General features: G+C 41.0%; 1 protein-coding gene across 2 annotated transcripts; it reads left to right on the top strand.

The window, feature by feature from the left end:
- The first annotated feature begins 2,371 nt into the window (after nucleotides 1–2,371).
- bnc1 (basonuclin zinc finger protein 1) lies at nucleotides 2,372–21,331 on the top strand. Of its 2 annotated transcripts, none has more exons than XM_084362425.1 (5): nucleotides 2,372–2,714; nucleotides 12,004–12,106; nucleotides 13,455–13,690; nucleotides 15,541–17,633; nucleotides 18,939–21,331. In XM_084362425.1, the coding sequence occupies exons 1-5, from the start codon at nucleotides 2,700–2,702 to the stop codon at nucleotides 19,723–19,725; spliced, it is 3,234 nt and encodes a 1,077-aa protein (XP_084218551.1). In that variant the 5' UTR covers nucleotides 2,372–2,699; the 3' UTR covers nucleotides 19,726–21,331. The 2 variants fall into 2 exon arrangements, with proteins under 2 accessions (XP_084218551.1, XP_084218552.1); XM_084362426.1 differs by lacking the exon at nucleotides 2,372–2,714 and adding an exon at nucleotides 5,666–5,716.
- The last annotated feature ends 1,465 nt before the right edge of the window (nucleotides 21,332–22,796 follow it).

Raw genomic sequence — 22,796 nt, 5'->3', positions numbered from 1 at the left:
ATCATTCGCACAGTGTGTAATTTCTGCCACTAGGGGTCTCTTAATCAAAACAAAAGATGTAGGTAGGCTGGGATCATGCAAGTTGTTGTCTGCATTGTAAACACAACACGTTCTCACTCCCAACTCAGAGCTTGGTCAGTGGCCTTGAGCTTCAAAAAATGACGCTCTACCTACCCTTCTAGTGATCATGACTTTCAAAATAAAGCTTGCTGACAAACAATTCACAAATTATGAAATAATATGACTTTTGCACTGTTATTAATGTTGTCAAATGGTTGTGGTTTAGTTGGGCCAGAAAAACTGCTCTAGGAACGTGACAAAGAGCTCAAGGCATCAACCTGGCTGCCAAATGATTTGATTGAGCTCCCCCAGAGGTCCTGTTTCCATGACTTCATGGGTCAGAGCCAAGTCAGATCAAGTCCAAATCCACAGTTGGTGCCTCCGTGGATCGGACTTGTTCCTGGACATCCCACAGATACTTAATCAGCTTGGGGTCTGGAGATCTGAAGGCCAGGTCAACGCCTTTAGCTCTTTGTCACGTTCCTCAAGCAGTCTTTCTGGTGCCACAGGGCGCATCTTCCTGCAGGGGCTGTCACTACCATCATGGAGTGCTGCTGTCATAAGGGGGGGTACTTGATCTGCAAAGGTGTTTGGGTTGGTGCGGTGTGTGTGGTGTGGACCCAAGGTTTGCCAGCAGAACACTGCATTGTAATAAGATGATCATTGTCACTCGTCAGTGGTTTTAATGTTGTGGCTGAATGGTGTATGTCACATACGTTAACTTACTCGCGTTAAATAACTTGAAAACAAGTTTCATGTCTAAAGTGGCCACACTCTGGACATGAACTTCTCTCACTTTTTAGACTGTGGTCTTTGACATGTTGGGAGTGAGAATAAGCTGGTAAAATACCACCATTGTAGATGAAGATCTATGTGATGTGACTCAGGTACAAATGTTCACAAGTTTTTTACACGCTATGTTTAGTCTCATTCAGCAACAGGTGACCAAATGAAACACACCGTTACCTTGAACAAAATTGTGGATTTCTCTGGTTTGAACATTTTTAGGAACATTTGGATTAATGTAAGCTCAACAAAATATATCTCTAGGTCTAGTTGTTTTTAGACATTTTAATGCAGAAATGTTCCACATTATATCTTTAGGAAATGAAATGATTAGTTTATTAAATGATTGATATAAAAATGAGCAGGTTCTAGTTTAATAATCAATTTGATCTTTTAAGACATATTCATGTCTACCCTCCACCCCCTGACATAAGTGTGCCATAATTCTGTGTTTTAATATAGATTAAATAGGAGGCAAAATCTCATGAAAAAAGCATTTGCCCTCGAAATTTACTTTAGATTTATGTGAAGCTCTTCACTGCCCACCAAACACCGCCTCATATGTTACCTGAGGTACTGTTATTTATATTTTATTTTTTATTCAAGCAGCAATAAAAAAAAAGATGCTTTTGCGGATACCGTCTTTTTGAAATAATACTTTGAGAAATATAAACATTTTCCTTGAAAATCAAATGAGCTTGAGATTTCAAATGTAACCCAAGTTCTAATTTAATTTTTCAAAACCTGAATTAATTGTGCCTAAAACGGGCAGACTTGGAATGTACATCTGGAACATCCAATAAAAGAAGTAAATCACTTTACAACAGCGACCAAACATTCCAGTCCAGCCTTTAACACTTAAAGTTTTCAATGCTCAGGACACATTTTGATGAGTACCAAAAGAGTGTTGAGGTTTGATATCTGACCCTAGGTACACGTATTCCTAAAGATAACACAGATTTAGTTTTTGTCATGTGTGAAGTCCCCCTCCTCCCGAGAAACACTCAACACAGACACTGACACATTCCTGACGGCACAAGGCATAACTTGTTATGGAGGCTGTTCACAGGGCTGTGTTAAGGTGAATCCAGACACACACACTGGGCTGTGTGCACCGAGAGGGGCAGCGTTGATTTAGGGCATTACTCAGACAGAGAGAGAGAGAGGGGAAAAGAGGGAGAGTCTCCCCTGACTGCATTAGGAGAGCCTCCAGCTTTTGTGATTCCTTTTGATCAAATCTCTGTGAAAGATGAGTGTCATGCCCTCTTCCAGCCAGCTGTGAGGGGACTGCCCTGTGACTCTGAGGGGGTAGACGTATGTGTGTGTGTGTCTGCGCGCGTGAACGAGCATGCACACCTCTATGTGTGCACGTGTGTGTGTGTGTGTGTGTTGTGTGCGCAGGCTACGGAGGGAGCAGGCAGCTCCTGAGGTGAGAATGCAGAGTGGGAGGATCTCATTCCAATCCCCTGTGCCCAGTTTCAACACACACACACACATACACACACACTGAACATCTTGAGTAGTTTAGAGCCAGTCCACGGCAACATTAGAGGAGAGAAAGCAGAGGAGGCGTGTGTGTGCGTGTGTGTGTGCATCTGTGCAGTGAGAGTAAAAGCACAGTGACTACTTCTTCTTCTCTTTTTGTGGAATGAGTGTTGGTGGCTCAGTGTGTGTGTGTGTGTGAGAAGACAGAAGCAGAGTACATGTGTGTCTGTGTTGTTGAAGGAGATGCTGCTGGGTGTGATGGCTCTTTTGCATTAGTACTTGAGCGGACAGGAGAGTTGGAGCCAGTTGTTTTGTGGGACTCGCAGGGAATGGCAAACTCCACGGTATCCTTGGAAACATCCGACTAAATGACAATGGCTGAGGTAAGAGAGACGGCTTTTCACTACTATTCTGTCTGCTCTTCTCACACACACACCACCCGCACACATAATCAGGATATGTTTAACAAAGACAAACTGGAAGGAGTTTATGTAGATAGGAGTGACAGTCGGGAGTGTGTTCAGAGGTATGGAAATATAGATGTTTTATATTTTACTATTGTATACACGTGCATTCACTACTTTATGTGACAGGACATGAGTAGAAACATGCTGGTATGGGTGTTACAAGTTGTCACGTAGGGATCGATATATTGCTGTATCATTTGAAATGTTTTGATAATAGTGCCAAAACTGAGTTTCAGTGCTTCATGAAAGTGATACTCCTTTGGATACCTTACTTTGGACAAAAACAAATAAAAACAATTCTACACACAATAATTTTCATTTCACAAAAGAAAAAGGCCAAGTTCATAAAATTGTCATTGAACACAAGCAGCACGACAAAAACTGTCTAAATAAAATTGTCTGGAATAGGCAAAATTTTAATTCAGATCAGGAACAACCTGAAAAGGCACAATTCCACATCTGACCACATATTTAATGCCAGTTTTTGGTAATTTAAAGTTTTTGCCAAGTTGTTAGTTTTCTTGAAAGTTGTCAGAGCTCACTAAAACCCACAGACATTTCTTGAACTTTTAGTCGCTGTCAGATTTTTCTGTGACTGATGGAGAAAACAAAATGAGAGTGTGGACAGAGATCGTCTCTACATGCCTACCAAGAATCCGGAGACAACTCCCAATGAACAATAACAGCAACTTCACCACAGACAAGTTAGGCTTCCCGCTCAGTCGTATGTGATTCTGTTCTGTTTTTCTCCACCACTTCATCCTCTTATATTCAACGATATTTTGTATTTTTCTCTTGCCTTCTGCCTTTTGAGTCACTCTCATTAATTCTATGAACTTTACATTTATCACTTTTATTTGACTTTATGATGTTCAGTTTTATTCTTTTCTCAACATCATGCCCTTTCACCTTTGTCCTAAAGACAAAACAGCTCCTGTGAGAAAAAAAAAAAGTTTTTCAAACCATCAGAGGAGAGAACCAGTCTCCAGTTCTTACCTGGACCTGTTGTCCATCCACCCCTCTCTCCGTCTGTCTGTGTGCAGTTGGGGAAATGGAGCAGCCTGGCCTCCTGTAGCCTGCTTCCCGCTGGCCACAGCCCATTGGAATGTAATTTAAGAGCAGCCTAATGTTTTGTTGCAGCCATAATGTAACAATTAGCTGAGCTGTCTGTGTGGTGGTGGTGTCGGTAGCGGCAAAACGCTCTTACCATGTCTACACTATTTGTGTGTGTGTGTGTGTGTGTGTGTGTGTGTGTGTAAACAGAGCTAAACAGTTGGAGGAGAAACAGTTGTGGTTTATTCCCTGTTAGATTACAGCTTGTCAGAGCTGAGCAGAGCTCATGAAAATACACTTAATTAAAGAAAAGTCCATGTGAAACAGATACTGATAGATCATCCAAGTTAAAGTCATAATATGATTTTTGTTTTTTTTTATATTTGAGCTACTTAAAATAAACAATTGCAATCACCTACTTACTCATTACTTTGTTTTACCTAAACAATCTTGGACATTTATTTTTCAGACTTTTATTTTAGTCATTTATCAACTCTAACATAATCATGATAATAGTATAACATAATAATTTCCACCCTATGTATTGCTATGCTTCTAATAATGTAGAACATCTTATTAGGAGTTAAAGGTACGTAACATAGATTAAAAAGCACTATGTTAAAGAAGTGAAATTAAACCTTAAGTATTTCTGAGTGCAGAGTGAATTTCAGTTTGGTATTACTTGTTCAATCAGCCCTTATTTTACAAAATTCAACATACTACTACTACTAATAATAATAACAATAATGATAATAATAATAATGAGAAGAAGAAGAAGAAGAAGAAGAAGAAGAATCTTCATGATCAAGTAAATTGAATCTTTTAAATGCATTTATTGAATATGATCAAGCTCTGTTAGCTCTGCCATGTGAGGTTTTTATGTTCCTCTAACAGGTTGCCTTTTCCCTTTTCTGATGAGGCCATTACTCCAGCAATCCATGAAAATGATTTAAAATTATTATTATTATTATTATTATGTGTGTGTGTTTGTGTGTGTGTGTGTCTGTGAGTAGAATGTCCCTCTGTGGCTTTCCTTTAACACACTCATGTCCTATCTCTTTATTCCTGCTGTTCTATCACTCTTTCCATCTTTTGTTTCCTCTTTCCACCTCCATCTCTTACTGTGGGTGTCTCTCTGTTCTTCTGCAGGGCCCCGGGGCACAACATAAACGCGTGTGCACGGACACACACACACACACACACACACACACACACACACACACACACACACACACACACACACACACACACACAGTGCCCCTGCTCGTCCTTACAGAGTTGCACTTCTCTTTGTGTGTGTTTGTGAGTGTGTGTCAGACTCTAGCTACCAACCTCGTCAGCTTCATTAGGTTCATGATGGTCCATCCGTGAGAGGATTGGGGGGGTATCTGCTCAAGCCCTTTACCCCCTTGAGCGTCTCCTCAAGCTGTGACGCGCCCCTCCCGGCCCCAACCTACCCCCTTAACACCCCCAAACCCCCCCAACACACACACACACACACACACACACACACAGCAGCCACCCCTTGCGTCTGCTCTGCGCTGCCACCAAAAGGCTTGTGAGGATTTGTCAGCCAGATGTGACAAGATTGTCAAGAGGCAGGCGAGGAGAGAGGGAGATCTGATATTAATCAGAGCGTAGCTGGGAGCCAAACTCTCTCAGACTCAGTGTACTAACATGTTCCCCTCATTTACTCCCTCTCTGAGCCAAACACTCCCTCCGAGTTCCTAACGGGGAGCCACATACACCAGGAAGACAACCAAACTTTGGCTCACCCTCCCTCCCTCCCTCCCTCCCATCAGCTCATTGTCTTTAAGATTTTTTTTTTTCTTTAAAGAAGCCACCATTTTCTCATGGATATTCAGGTAAAGATTTACAACCTTTTTGTCTGCTGTAGTGTTGAAACATGTTGTGTGTTTGTGTGTGTGTGTGTGTGCTTGCTTGTGATTGACTGCTGGATGAGTTTGAAATAATGAGTTTTTCACGCTGTCTTTGGGCTGTATGGACTCTTAATAGGCTCAAACACAGCCTGTCACTACTTGCACTCGCCCGGGCTTTTCCTGGGTTTGTCTTCTCCTTTTCAGGTCCAGTGTAGTGTTAAAGGAACACTCGTGGTTTTTATTTTTTTGTTTTTTTATGTCTATTTTAAAAGCTATTATTCACATGGAGTTTACTTTAAAGGAAGCTGTAAATGAAACACAGGCTGGATGCGGCAGAGGGTTTGTGTATAAAAAGTTAAATATTTAATGTAAAACTGAATGTAATCATTTGAGAGAATACTACGAGTGATTTTCTTCTGCTGCTTTGTGTTTGAGTGCTTCCTCTCTCTCAGCAGAGTGACATTAAATCATAAGCTGAGGCAGGATCATGTTGCCTGCTGAGCGGCTCATGTATCGTAACCTCTCTTTAACTAACACTTGTCATCAATTAACATTTTACTACCTTGCTGTCACATACACAACTTGGTCCAAGGCGTGATTTATTCATGAGACGGTATTCTTTGCTTGTACCGCACACACACTACACACAGTCAAGTTCTGGTGCTGAGGAGGTTTTATTGGTGGAAGTCGGTGTTATTAGCAGGATGTCTGAGTGGTACCAGGAACACTGTCCTCCTACTAAATTCCTGAGCATTTTCTGTGTGTTCTGGCTGGGATAAGATATTTATTTCTTCAGTATGTGTGTGTGTGTGTGTGTGTGTGTGTGTGTGTGTGTGTGTGTGTGTGTGTGTGAATGTTTAGCTTTAAGCTGTGAAGCGATTTGTTTGCTTTTTAGTCAAATTTGGCCATTTAAATAAATGTTGCCCTTTAATTGTAAAAACTAAACTGTATTAGAAAGATGCTAAAATGTTCAGTGGTTGTTTTTTAATTTGACTTAAATCCCCAAATCAGTGTCAGTTTGGCTCTAAATGCTCAGTGTAAACTACTATAATATATAATTTCCTTCCTTTAAATTAGTTCAATGAATGCAATTTCCAACCATATAAAACGATCGTTGACCCGATCCTTTGGAGGGTCGCGGTGAACTGGAGCCTTTCCCTGCTGACATTTAGTGAGAGGCGAGGTAAACTATGGACTGAATGAAAAATTACTTTAATGCATATTTCCTGCAAATGTAAAAGCAGTTACATTGTATTTACTTGATTAATCTGTTGATTGTTTTTACAGTTAATTTATTGTTTTGTCATTAAGAAGTCAGAAAATAGAGACGATGTCTCAAATGTCTCATTCCCAGATCCAGAGGTGATTGCTTTTGAAAAAGATATTCATTCAAAAAATTATACTATGATATATATCCTCATATATCTTTAAAATGGTATAGAACAGAAAAAGCCTACATTTTTGTCTTGGATGGATGAATAACTTCAGCGATTAACTGTTTGACTAACAACTAATTAACAGAGTGCACTAACTGTCTAATAAAGCACTCTTTATAAAGTGTTATAATTACTAAGAACTAATTACTTCAATGACGGTTATTAATCACTTTGTTAATTCATTATCAGTCCATTATAAACCATTGCTATGAATGACTCATAGGTTGCCAGGTGGGGAGAAAGATAAACATCAACCGAGATTTATTACAAACTTTTCTTTTGAAATGTTTTATAATTGATCTATAAAGCATTAATGAATGCTTTATAGATCTTTAATAAATCAATTAGTTACAACTTATTAAACTGTATATAGTGGAAAGTTGTAACCACTAAGTTTAAATTTATTTAGGAAAGTGATATCCTGTCAGCAATCTGTTGCCTTTTGATCACCAGGGATCATAATGTTTTTGCTTACAAGAAAAAATATATAGATGATGATTATTATGACAGTAATAATCAAAATCTGATCTCATTGCTCTTTTTCCACATGAGCAGCAAAATGATTTACAGCACAGCTGCCAGCCTGTGGGTGCCTGTTTTATTTGAGCCTTACATAAATAAAATCTGTGCCATGCACATTAGTGATCATGTATATTTCCCATCAGGAAAACTTTTGCTTCCTTTATCTCCCCTGTGCCATAATTGTCTTGTTAACTGATTAATGGCTGATAGTAAAATCTGATCCGCTCTCTCTTGGCCGTCAGTCTCCCTCTTCCTCAGAGCCGCTGATAGCCCTGTTGTTATTCATTCTTTGGCACCAGCACTGCTTGTTTCCCCATTGAGTGTCAGTTAGTGCCTGGCTGCTGCTAATTGATTAGTTTTCCACCGCATTAGGCCAACAAGTCCCCGTCCATCCCCGATCTGCCTCTGTCCAAGCAGCTGTTCACTTCTGCTGAGTCTCTAAAGCACCGTGGCTATTCCGGACATATGGCAGGATTTGATTTTAAGAGCCAGAAAGGACTATTTCATTTTATTGTGTGTGTGTGTGTGTGTGTGTGTGTGTGTGTGTGTGTAGGATGTTATGGCTGTATTCCAGCGGTGGGATGAAGTTGATGTTTTCTGTTTCTGACTTCGAAGGCATAATACAGTGCAGTTTTGATAAGTGACATCAATACATATCTAAAGTGGACTGAGACAGCAAAATGTATTTCATTTCACGAACCCCAAAAAAGAGCTGGATTTGAATTTTTACTGATTCTAATAAACGTGTCAATCATATTGAAATAAAGTCGATATAAAAGTTAGGCAACAATATAATATATGATATATGGTCTAAAGTTAACCTTTACCTGATGCCAATCAAATCCAGTTCAAATATCACCGGTGTCTGTTTTTATTGTGTTTTCATTTAACATAGCCAAATATTTCCTCCACACATGCCGGCCCCTCAGAGTGTCTGTTGTCACTCACGTTTGGTCATCATGGCATGCAGATTCATTTTTATGTTGTCCCTGCCCTATTTTCACCTCACTCTTTTCTCTTTTCTTAACCAAACCTTCTCCCTCTTTAACCTCCATTCATGGCCTCCATCTATCCATCCTACACAGCCTGACCTCTGAGTGTACAGTCTCTCAACCAAGATGCCTTTAGCTGCAACAAATAGACACTGAGGACTGGTGGCTGAGTGAAGACATACACAAGGAGACTGAATATCAAATAAAAAATGATGAAGAGTTGCTGAAGCAGTGCTGTCATTTTATACAAATTCATACACATAGAGACACTGTTGAGATAAAGAGATCCAGAGAGATGAAGGCTGTGTAGGTTTACAGCATCAGGAGCAAAACCATCGCTTACAAGATTATGTGTTAATCTATGGTTATATTCTGTGATTGTTTTGATAGCATTTAATTTTTCCTCACTATTCAAAAATCTTATCTGTGAAGATAAGATTTTTCAAGAATGAACTTACCGATGAGAGAACTCTGAGTAAATAAAAATGTTGATACACTCAGCTGGTTGCCTTCAGATGTTCCCGCACACTCGCAGGAAAAACTTAACAAGCAGCAGTGAGGAGATGAGGAGACTTTTCTACAGCAGTTTTTTGCCCTTTGGGCTAAATGCAAGCTGTGCGGACTCTTTTGGAATAACATTCCTCATATACCGTTCACTTGAGTATTTCTTGTGCACACACCAGAAAAGTGACAAAATATGTTATGGTAATAAAAGAAAAGGTATACCAAGAAAACAATTATTAGGGATGCCTAGAGATATAGAATATTATATAATCCATCTTTCTTCACATCCTAGCATTTCTTACCCTCAGGTCTGAATAAACTACAGGTTGTGAACTTCTTTTTAAAATACAAACATGCGACATTAATAGTTATCTCAGGGGTATTTGCCATGAGAAGCAGGTAATTATTGGTTATTGGTATCTGCTGAAAAGAATCCATCCCTAAAAATTATGCAGACTCAAATTAATCTAACCCCCACCATTTGTAATTTATTCAACAACATACGCTACCAAAATGCAAATGAGAGGCATGTGTAAAGTATTCAAGGTGTGCTAGCGGTGGTGGGGGTGGTGGGGTTGATGTGTGGCTACACTGTCATACATCAGGGATATAAAGAAAGTGACATTATGTTAGCTTTGATTTAAAACACTGACCCAAGTGCATCATTTGGTGCAATTAGTCTTCTTGTCATCGACTTCATTGATGCGTACGAACAGCCGTGACTTTGTTGTGACAACAGAAAGAGAAAGAGATGGTTTGGAGGGGGGGTGGGGGGGTGGGGGGGAGAGGTGTCTCGGTCACCAAGAGCCACAGTTGTGATGGTCCGCCCTGCGCTGCCATATTTCCTCCTCCTCCTCTTCTTCTTCTTCTTCTTCTTCTTCTTCTTCTTCTTCTTCTTCTTCTTCTCAGGAACTCATGAAATGAATTGCTAATTAAGATAAACGACCTGGAGCACACTGTTCGTCGGAATGTGTGTGTGTGAGTGTGTTACAGGCTGGTGAGCAAGCAGGGGCACCTGATTGAGATGTATATTAGGAGGAGCAGCAGCAGGAGGTGTGTGTGCACCCACAGTGGGATGGGATTATCTTAATTGGGCCGTGTTGGTTCTTGGTGCTCTGTAATGATGGGATTATGTTGCTGAGAGATGAGCAAAGGGGTTTTTACACCTCAATACTGTCCGGAGGAGGCTGAGCTGGCTGGCCGGAGATAAAACCAGACAGAGAGGGCGATAGAGAGAAAAGCAAAGCAAGCGGATGTCACGGGACTGAAGGCCGGAGCTAGCACGCTGTGTTTCAAGGCCTGGTAGCTGCTGCCACCTTCATCTGGGGTCAGTTTATCCGTCCTAATGATGAGAGGTTGTTGTAAGGTGAAATAATATGATCCCAGATTTCAAGGACAAGCCCAGCCTCGAGCGCAGAACCAAGCGACTGACTAAATGAGGAGGAGGAGATGCCCCCCCCTACACTCCCACCCACCCACACTTTCCCTGCTTCTGCACTCGTAGAGCTCCAGCGAGGAGCTAAGCACGCTGCTCATGTATACTAAAACCCCACTGATCATGCATTATAGATGTATGGGGAGAGAGGTGGCGTAGCGCAGCCACTCTGAGGTTTTCAGCATGTAGCACTAACAACACTGGCTTTGATCATAAATCTGATGATGCTTTTCCCTCAGTTCCTGGTGTGTAAATGATTTTTTTTTTTGTCCAAGGGGGAGAGACAGGGAGGCAGAGTCATTTTTAGTGTATCAGTGTGCTGGAGTCCTCTCAGCAGGGTCGCTGCCAAGTCAGCAGCTTCCCACAAAACTTGACTCATTACTGTCTTTTACCCCTCGCTCTGAATCTGTGAGTCGATTCACTTCCTCTGCTTTTCTCTGTTTGTCCTGAAAAGATAAAACCCATTAACACGTGAGCTAATATACAGTCCTCTGACCTGTGTGTGTGTGTGTGTGTGTGTGTGTGTGTGTGTGTGTGTGTGTGTGTGTGTTTGTGTGTGCTTGTACGTGTGTGCCCTAGGCATGGATTGATTGAGATGGTTTTCGTTGTCCAGGTGTGTCTGAGACCTTTCGTTATTGTAGGGAGGACCTGCCCTGCAGCACTACTGGCACACACACACACACACACACACACACACACAGCCGTGCTAACACTGCTCTCACAGGGCAAACCAGGCAATGAGTGATGCACAACAGGAGTGCAAAATTACTCAAGGCAATCATGCTATTTCTTTCAGTTTCCGTAGGCAACTTGACAGTTGTGCATTTTTCATGTAGCTTTGTAAGACAAGTACAGCTACAGCCGTGCACACATTCTAGCAGTTTTTCTTGACTGCACAGTCACAGAAGGTTGAGATGACATATATTTAGATATTTATATTACTGCTATTACATTCCTGGACATATAAAAATATGACCACTTGAAAAAATTATACATTTGGAATTATGCAAACTATTAAAAGGGTATTCCTTCAATAAGGTCAAATCTTTAATATGAAGAATTAAGAAATATGCTCTGCCCCAATGGAACAACCCTTTTACACTTGCCAGGTCCACTAGCAGCTCCGATTCTACTCAAGAATATCTCTGGCTGAATATTATTATAAGACATCTGCAGGATTTTTTTTATTGAAATGTTGCAGCCATAACAAAACATTTAATTTAATCAAGAAATATGGGGAAATGTCAGATGATAATCAAACAATGAAGAGTTTAGCCAGTCCACATATATGCTACATTGGTACTGCATGTTGTAAAAACAGGAAATTATTTTCTTGTTTGCTCATTAAACAAAGATAAACTGAGTTTTTTTTTTTATTAACAGGCTATCTGCTGCACTTTGGTGAACTGTAACTGTGACAGCTTCAAGCCTGGGAAGCTGAAGAGGAGGCAGTGTGAAAACTGCAAGCATGGCTGGGTAGCACACGGTAAGAGCTCACAGCTAACTGACCATTGGTAATGCAAAGACATCCAACTAAGGCTCTTTTCAGGAATGATATGAATAGTACGTGTGGATGGGGACAACATATTATGTGTTCTTATTTTAAGAAAAAATACTTTCTCACTCACCACCAATATTATGTAGCCATGCACAGTTTGGGTCTGTCTCTGAGATCTCTGCCTGCAGCCCAGTACATGGAGTCGAACTGATTTCATTTGTGTTGACTACAGCATGGAGAAGAGACTTTCAGCTGCACCCTATCTTTAGAAAACCAGTTGGCTAAAGGCCAATATTTTATGAGACACAATCACATCTCATGTCATGGCTATAAAGTCACAACCCAGGTCCTACTTTGTGTCTAGCCTTAAGCCTTAAACAAGTCATTATGCATCCTTTTCCAAATGCATGGAGATTTTTGACGGCAGTAGCTCATGAATGCTGTTTAAATTTGTGTTTTATTGCTAAAATTATTCGTCCACTGTCACATCTGTTCTGATGCATATCTTACCTACTAGCTTACCTCATTTGAAAAAAAAAAAGTTTTTCATGCTGTGGTATTGTTACTGCTGGTGTTTTGATGGGATGCTGATGCTGGTGTGTTTTCATGGAAACTCTGTTGGCAACAGGTTTGATTACAGTAATCAGCTAACGTCTCCTAAATTTGTGTAAATATTCTCCTTAATAAATGTAGATTTAATGTCGTCATCGCCAGAATTATCTGTGGATTATGAACACACGATTTTTAAGAGTTCAGCTGCATAAAAGAAAACTTGAATACCATGAAAATTAAGCATCTCAAATGTTAAATCATGCATTATTTTTTTCATGATAACTGCTGTATTCGAATGACATTATTCATTGATATAGAATATGCCTGTACAGATAGTCTTATCTACTAACGAGATTCTGCAACTAATCCAGAGAACCACTGAATCTATGTGGCATAGGTATTTTATAATGTCAACACAGCTACAGTATATTTCATTTTTTCAGATGATATTATCTCATTTATTATTTTCAGTATTCCAATATTTAAAATAATTTTGGCATAAAAAACATCTCTAACTTGTAAGCTTTCAAGCAGCTTACAAAGACTGTCTTGTTTTTGATGACAGAAAGGGAATTTGAAACATATATACATACACAAACCACAGGTTTTTCTAATAATTGTCCCATATTAAATGAAAAAAGAATGTAGTTTTCTACGTTCCTTACATTTTTATACTCTTCCTCACATACTTTTTCAAAACCCATGTGTCTTCTCTCTCTCTGTCAGTCCAGTAGTAGTAGTTTCATGAAATTAAATCCAGTAAATTCTGATGTTTGTATTCTAGCCCTGAGTAAGCTGAAGGTGCATCACATGTACCAGAGCAGCCAGGTGGAGATTGTGCACTCCAACGTGGTGTTCGATATCTGCAGCTTGATGCTGTATGGCACCCAAGCCATCCCCATCCGCCTTAAGATCCTCCTGGACCGCCTTTTCTCTGTCCTCAAGCAGGAGGAGGTTATCCAGATCCTCAACGCACTCGACTGGACACTGCAGGACTACATACGAGGATATGTGCTCCAGGTGAGCAGTTTGTGTGTATGTGTGTTTGGTTCTTAATGTTTATACCATGACCAGTGTATTTCTGAATACCAGTACAAAACTAGTCGCTGAATGCAAAGAAATTGTTCAAAATGTTTGGAAATGCTTATTTGTTTTCATCTTATTTGAGTAAGATGAGAAGATAAATATCAATGTCTGGTCCGTGTTTTCAAGTATAGAGCTGGAGTCAGTACGTGGTTAGACAAGCTTAGTATAGAGACAGGAAGTAAGGGAAAACAGCTCATCTGGCTCTGTTCAAAATGTAGTAACCCACCTATGAACAACTCTAAGACTATGTGCTGGAAGAATTTTTTGGGAAACAAAAGTCAGCAATGCATCTTGACGCTGGTGAGGTTGACGCTGCAAAGAAGTGTTATGAGCCTGTGAAAGTGTTGTTCATCAAGAAAAAGTTCAAAATATAGATCCCCTGAAAATCACAGATTTTACACAATTTTAATTTTCTGTTAATGAATGGATGGAAGGTATATCATGTAGGAGCTTTGGTAAGCCTGTTTTTTTAACTGTGGACATAGCCAGACACAAAAATCAATCACTCTCCTCATCTGAATCTTGGATCTTGGAATCTTGGAATGTTGAACTATTACTTTAACTATCCAGCGATTCCAACATGTTGTTTAATGTTATTTAGGGTCTGAATCCTCTAAAAACAGCCTGGAGGCTTAGACCCTAAAACTCCCAGTATGATGAGCGAGATGGCATGAAGGTAGAAACAGAAGGAATGTCAGGGAAGACGAGGGGAGAGGATCAAAAGGAGGAGTGAGGAAAGCACAGCTGAAGAAAGGACAAAGTAGGGATGTGATGTCTGACCAATGCTATGAACTCTCTGGGTATCCCGCTGATGAGGTCGGCTTGTTGCTGTGGCACAACCAGCTTGGGGAGGTCTCCAAACTGTGCCGGGTAGATTTGCAAATATTGTCTTTTGCTTCAGATTTCCTCTTAAACTGGAGCCAAGCAAGCCTAGGTCTGGGCTGGGCTGCAGGCACTGTGTCAGCACGAGCTCTCACTTCGATTAGTACATCATCAAGTATTCAAGTTGGGCTGCGTTTAATTCATGTTAGCTCATCTAATGGCGAACGTAGAGTCAGAATCCTCGACAGGCGCCCAATGAATGCTCTGTGATGAAATATTAATCACGGTTACGGCATGAAGCAGCTCCTCACTTTCAAAGATGCCCAAACTCACATGTGATTACTGCTAGGCGAAGGGAGAGAGGACCCGCTTGATCAATGTGAGCCGCCCTCTGATCACCCCACCCTTACTTGTGTGTCCATATATATATATATATATATATATATATATATATATATATATACACATATACATATACCTATACATATATATATATATATATATATATATATAAATATGTGTGTTTGTGTATATGAGTGTATGTGTCTGCTAGAATGCTTGCATGATGTGTAGGTGTGTGTGTGTGTTCTATGTCTGCTTCTGCTGATGCAGAGCGAGTAAGTCCACATGATTTAAATGAAGAGAAATGACCTGCAAGATGAAACACAGTGAGTCTTGGTAATGAGGGTTCTCAGGGTTCTGTGCTGCTCGCTTGTATTAACACTCCATCTGATTCCTTTATTTAGCCGCCATGCCAGTCTGCTTTATAGGGTGTGTCATCTAACCCACTCCATGAATATGTATGAGCAACCCAAAAGACGATTATAATGCTAATGATGAAATTGCTTTCTCCTTCCTCTTTTTTTTTCACTTTTACTCTCCTTCTCAATCTATTTCATACCCTTGCCCTCTCTTCTTCCCTGCACCATGTTGCTATCCCTGTCTTCCTACCCTGCCTGAAGGATGTAGCGGGGAAGGTGCTGGACCGGTGGGCCATCATGACATTTGAGGAGGAGATTGCCACACTGCAGCAGTTCCTGCGTTTTGGCGAGACCAAGTCCATAGTTGAACTGATGGCTCTGCAGGACAAGGAGGGCCAGGCAGTATTAGTTCCCAGCACCCGCACCAACTCAGATATCCGCACTTTCATTGAGCGCAACACCCCACGCACTGCGGCCAATCTCTCTACATCAAAAGTTGATAAGCTGAGCGGCAACAGCATGCACCATTTTGAAAACTTTATCAACAGCATGGCCTTCATGCTGCCATTCCAGCTGTTAGGCTCTGTTCCTGCACCGTTTCTGGGCTCACCAACAGGGACACTGCAGCAGCAGCACCAGCAGCACCAGCAGCCATCATGCCGGGGATCAGTGGAGCAGCAGAATCAGAGACTAGATGATCAAGGGCAGGAGGGCCGAGGGAGGGACAACCTTATCTCTCTTTCACACCCTCCAGAGAACAGCCTGCTAGGTTCCACCTCTGTCTTATTCACTGCTGATCTAGAAAGAAGTGGAGACAAGCCAATGGACAGCCTCTCCACCACCACAAAGATCGAGGCAGAGGACTTCTCCACTAGTGACAACTACTCGGATGGACCCTCCACGCCATGCACACCCTCCATGAGCTCTGATGTAACACAGATGTCACCTGACGGCAAGCTGCGCTCCCTGGACAGGAACGGGAGTGGCAGTGGAGGAGTCTCAGGAGGGGGAGGTGGCTCTTTGAAGAAGGGCCGCGTATTTTGCAACGCTTGTGAGAAGACGTTCTACGACAAAGGCACACTGAAAATCCATTACAATGCAGTTCACCTGAAGATTAAGCACAAGTGTACCATCGAGGGCTGCAACATGGTGTTCAGCTCATTGCGAAGTCGCAATCGCCATAGTGCCAACCCAAACCCACGGTTACACATGCCAATGAATCGTAACAACAGGGACAAAGACTTGCGTGGCAGCTTGTCTGGTGATGAGAGCTCTCAAGGAGAGAAGAGGCCTGAATATGGAACCCCCATCCCTGTCTGTTCTGCAGAAAGCCATAAATCAGTGCCCAGCTACATGGTGAGCCACGTGGACACCAGCTCTAAACTCCACAACAGCTCATTCCCCAGCATGGGCCAGAGTGGCATCCTCTTCCCTAATTTAAAAACAGTACAGCCAGTTCTACCTTTCTACCGCAGCTTGGTAACCCCAGCTGAGCTCGCGAACACTCCAGGAACATTACCCTCCCTCCCTCTGTTGTCCTCCTCTGTACCCATCAAACCCATCACTGCCCCTGAACCCTACATGACAGACCCTATACCAAAGAAAAAGTCTCGGAAGTCAAGCATGCCAATAAAGATAGAAAAGGAGGCGGTGGAGCGAGAGGAACAGATGGATAAGGACAGCAGCTCTGAAGATGAGGCTCCAGTACAGGGCAGGGACAAAGAAGCGTGTGATGGTAGCCGAGCAGAGGGGCACATGTGCGCAAGACAAGCTGGGGAGGAGACGGAGGCGAAAGGGGCATACGTTGGTGATGAGAAGAAAAGGGAGGGTGCCAAGTATCTGTTGGACCAAACTTTAGGGGGAGAAATGATGGAGAGGGAGGACAAAGATGATGGGCCATGGCAAACGGAAAAAGGGGTCATCACCTGTGCACCCCCACCCTTCGAAAACAGACTGATGGAGAACCACTGTGACAACAACTTACTCTGCCCGGAACCCAATGGCAATGAAGAAAGGGAGGACAGGGAGCATGCAAACACCTTGCATGCAGCTGACAAAATTTCAGAGCTCAGATGGGATGAGGGTGAGCACAGGCTGACTAACGGGGGCACTCCCCAGCTCATACAGCATGACAGGGATGGATCAGACGGCTACATAGACGACTATGGTGACTCAGGTTTGTCTCACCTCGACCCTACCGCTGATCTGCCACACCACTGTGAGATCTGCAGTAAGACCTTTAAGAACCCCTACAGCGTCAAGATGCACTACCAAAATGTCCACCTGAAGGAGATGCACATGTGCACAGTGGATGGCTGCAATGCTGCCTTCCCCTCCCGCAGGAGCCGAGACAGGTGAGAGATAGACATATTTTGATATTGTTCTAGCGCAGGTATCATATGAAAGCCAGTACATTTTACTGTTGTCAGAATAGGCAGGACTCTAAGGTGTTGCTGTTTAGCTCATTCCGTTGGCAGTTTCCTTATAGTTCCATTAAGCAGAGACCCTGTTCATCAGTAACATGATGAATGGATGTGACATTGAAACATTTGAATGTCCTGGCAGGGAGGAGGAACTGAAATCAGCTGCTCTAATTTGGTCAGTATAGAAAGAACAGAGCATTCAAGGAAGAGTTCACTCATAGATGAAAATAGAGTCATGATCTGCTCCCCCCATGCTGATATAAAGTCAGGTGAAGTTTCGTAGTCCAGTCCACATAACATTTCTGTAGGTTCACAGTAAAACAGAGTTGCAGCATTCTCCTAAACAACTGAAGTAGCTGGGGACTTGTTTTAAAACGTTAAAAAACAACAGAATATAAAAACATTTAAATGGTTCCATACAGCTTTTCTGCTGTCATCCAAGTCTCCATAATCCCAGAGATTTCAAATTGATTTGAAACCTTATTTACACCCTCAACAAGTGGCTGAGCTTGTGATGCAAATTACATCTTTTTAAATTCTATTTGGAATCTCAGGGCTTCTGGAAGATTTTGATGAAGCTGGTGGAGCTGTATGGAGCCATTGTATGTTTTGTTTTGTTATTTTTATATTTTTTATAAGTCCACATATACTTCAGTTTTTAGGAGAATGCTGCACGTTGTTTTACTGTGAAGCTCCAGAAATGTTTTGTGTACTACGAAACTTTCCCTGACTTTTCATCAGCATGAGGGTGAGGAGATAATGATAATAATACTTTTTACTTTTTAGGTAAACTGTTCCTTTAAGCTCAGACACTTTGCAGAGGTCTGCATGCTGTCAAAAATGTATTAAGACTACACACAGAGGATATGAGCAGTCTGCACATGCGTAAACACGTCCACATATGACTATAAAATCAGTATAAACATAACTACTAGCTGCTGGAGTCTAGCTGGGTAGTTATAGCACATACATACTGATTTACATGATTTAAAGTGAAGGCCATATTTAGTGACGGGATTTGATACTTCTGGTTTGTTAATGTATTCTTTACACCAGTATTAATGGGGATTAAAAAAAAACATTAAGCAGTTGGCAATAATGGAAAAAACTGCTGGCTAGAACATGAAGCAACAATGTATCTCCCTGGTTCTTTATAGTATATTGGACCATAAGCATTTACTGTGTCGCGTATAATACATTTAATTGGATTTTAATGCTGTGCTTTTTTATCTTTAGACACAGTGCAAATCTGAACCTGCACCACAAGCTGCTGACCAAAGACTCATTCAGCCCAGCCAACACCCGCTACTCGCCCTCTGTTGGCCTGGACTACTGCCAAGACCAGCGGGACAGAGATCTGCCCCATCGAGATCCAACCAGCCAGACCTCCGTCATCTTCCGAGGTCAAAACCGCATGGGCCTGGTCTTCCCCATGAGCAAAATGTCTACTGCACCATACAGTACTGAGGCATCTACCTTAGGAGAGATGGAGGGATTAGGAAGAGGAGGAGAAGATGGTACAAGTGGGGAGGACGGGGCAGTCCTGGACTTGAGCACCTCCTCTTCTGCCCCACCCTGTGGCAACGGCAGTGCTCGATCCTCCTGGGACTCTGATGGAGCCGGTAGTGAGGAAGGGGAAGGGGTTGAAGAGGATGAGGAGGCCCTCCCAATGGAGGACAGTGATGAAAGCTGCGATGGGATCGGTGGGGGGAGGCCCGGGGGTGAGGAGTTGGCAATTGGGGGAGAGAGGACCCTGGGCTGCATTGGGGGAGGACAAGGCGGGCTTCAGGGAGGTGGGGGTGGATCTCCGATAACTTGCCATGTATGCCAAAAGGTCTACAGCAACAAGGGCACATTCAGAGCCCATTACAAGACTGTCCATCTAAGACTGCTTCACAAGTGTAAAGTTCCTGGCTGCGACACATCCTTCTCCTCAGTGCGAAGCAGAAACAGGCACAGCCAGAACCCTAACCTCCACAGGAACCTAGCTGTTAGCTCAGGTACTGCAATGGACCAGGAGTAGGGATTTGAACTTATATGCCAATGTGACTGATTTCCTTTGTTCCAAATGTCTTTTGTTCTTGTTGTTTTATATTTTCGGGCATCTAAAGAAGGCTCACCAATTAGCACTTTTAACATTCCATACTGTAGTTCATCCTGTTGTCATATTTTAGGACAAAAGAGAGAAAAAATAAGAAAGTACAATCATGAGTTAAGTTCTTGTTGCGAATACAACTTGCTTTTGTCATAAATGACTTTTACTGCAAGACAAAAATGTAATTGATCTGTCTGTTTCCACATCAACATGTAAAGAACAACCAAAACATACACGTGTCAGTACATTTGTTTTCAGCATTGATCTCTTTTGCAGTAATGCAGTACTGATTTCTGTGTATTAGTTTAGATCTTAAACATTTTCATTTATGTGAAATACGTTTTTTTATTTTTTTCCACGTGAGAGTTGAGCCATGAAACAGTATCATGTGCGTAATGTTTTTCCAGTGTTTTTGCTGTCAAATGTCCATCTCTTCCCTGTGAAGCCGTGCACAATGTATTGATCAGAAGCAGTAGTAAAGTAAGCTCTACATGTGTCATTTCATTCATTTGGACAATGGTCTTTAAAAAGAGTCTTTGTTGAAAAGCTGTAGTGTTGTGAGCTTGATCAATAAGTTACTGTGTGGTGTTATATGATCTGTCTTTACTGTTCTGGTTGTCGCATACTGCTAATATTGACCAAAGATTTTTTCAGTCCACAGGTGTGTATAGAAACCCCTTCACACTGTACGAGGGGTATGCAGTATTAAAGGGGCCCACCCAGTCTTCAGCCATCCTTTGTGATTAACAGCAGTATTCAGATGTGGGCTCTGTTGTAAAAAAAAAAATAGAAATAAAAATAAAAATTACCCAGAAATAAAAGACAAAAACGAAACAAAAACTTATGACTGATGGGGTGAAAAAAATATTCTGATTCCGGTGGTGTTTTTATAAAGACATGATGTGCTTATGGGACTAGACTTGATTAAGGCATTGCTCTTGTATTTGTGTGGTTACTAGCAGTATCCTGACTGACCGGACAAACAGCAGGAACATATGCTGTGTCTGGAGGCTAGAAACATGTACTGTGAATGAGTCAAACACTGAGAAATAATAATTTAAACAAATGCAATTTATGATAATGACCCCACACATGAGCTCACCCTAAAAAAAGAACTGGTAAACAAAATGTTTATTAAACTGTATATTCTGTGAATAGAGTAATTTGTTATCTGAAAGAAACCAAAAAATATACTGTATAAAATAAGTTACCTTCACCACTAAGATTACATCAATCTTTTTTTTTTTCCTCAAAAATGAATAAATAAAAACATTGTGTTGTACATGTCTGATTATTTCCCCATGGTTTACAGTTCTGGTTTTGCTCTATATTCTGTGTATTTTTTCATACTGTATTTAAATGCAATGGGCCAAATTTAAGATCCCATTTGTTTGTTGCTTGGATTTGTTAAAAAAAAACAAAAAACAAAAAGGAGCAAAAGCCACCATATGTTGATAGGTTTTCATGTTTCCTTTGGATTAATGTTACAATATTCATTCCAATTAAATAAAAAGCCATATGTTTGCAAGCCTCATTCCATCCAATTTTTTGTCAATTAAAAAAAATGATGTTAATGATGTGTATAATATCAGCAAAGCTTCAGCTCAGCACATGTTAGGGCATCACAACATATCAGATTTTCCCTACACAATTATCGCGAATTTATTATAGCAAATGATTTCACCAACACAACATTAAAACGATATCTATAGACAATTTGAAAAAAAAAATAAAGCTGTCAGTCACATTCATCTTAACTTTGTTCACTGTGTCTCTTTGGCGAATAAATTACACTCAAATTATAGGAGGTAGAAGTGGAGGGAGGTGCAGAGAGTCTGTAATCATAATAATACAAAAGCCAAAAAAAAGAACAATGATACCTAATTAGAAAAGGCATATGTATGTACACACACACACACACACACACACACACACACACACATATATATAGATGTATACATTTTTACACACACACACACACCTTAGCCTTCCCAACATATGAAGGGTTGGGAAGGCTACTTTAAAAATTTATTCCAATACAGTTATCAATTACCTGTTAAATGTTTTTGTCAGTAATGTAATCAAGTGTCACAATATAAAAGTAATGTAACTCAATTACATTACTTTTATATTACCTCAATACCAAACAAATGCAAGTAAAGACAAGAGAAAAGACATATCAATAGATGACTTTTATTAAATCTTGATTACAAGCATATTCTGTAAGAATACACACACACACACACACACACACACACACACACACACACTCGCGGATGTTAAGGGGTTGAGGGGATGATTTACAAGTATTCTTGTTGCTGTGCTCATCTCCACAGCAGCGGTGCCATCTGATCCAGACTGTCTCCCTGGAGGCCTTAATAATACTCTGAGTAATACTCAGTGTAAGGCGGAGCAACACTGATGAGCCTCTAACAGACACATAAAGCAATGGGATGATGGGAAGATAACATGCAGGCTTCCCTGCAGAAGAAATCCCTCTTAACAAGTCGTTCAAAATTGAAATGAACCAAAAAAATCAACTTTTTCTTAATTGATGAGTTTGCCAAAAACAACAAATGTTCTCACTTACCGCTTGTGTTATTGAGCCATCCGATAGTTTGGCCTGGTCTCGATATTTGTCTCTAACATTTCTACAATGGAGATGAATGAAATTAAATTTTTTTGCTTCTTGCAACACTGAAAAAGAAAATGTGAATCTCTTTCCCGAAGCAGCATCTGGATAATCCCCAGGCCTCACTTAAGGTAAGGGAGCTAGTCCCGATGAAAACTAGTTACAATTGTGTTGATTGAGGTAAGTAAGAAAATATTCTTTCTACAGTGAAGCAATCCTTTAAAGTGCATAAGAAAATCTTCCTAATGAGCTGGTTCTAGTGTAATTGTTGGGAGAAATCCATGAGCCATTGTTTGGTACTAAAGGAGCAACCTGCCTGATTTTTATCAAATTTTAAGGTGCCATTATCTGTCCCAATAGTCAAACT

The sequence above is a fragment of the Pagrus pagrus genome (assembly GCF_965226575.1).
Source record: "Pagrus pagrus genome assembly, chromosome: 1".
In the NCBI taxonomy this organism is placed as follows: domain Eukaryota; kingdom Metazoa; phylum Chordata; class Actinopteri; order Spariformes; family Sparidae; genus Pagrus; species Pagrus pagrus.
The sequence above is the reverse complement of the archived record's forward strand: the minus strand, read 5'-3'. Positions and strand labels throughout refer to the sequence as shown.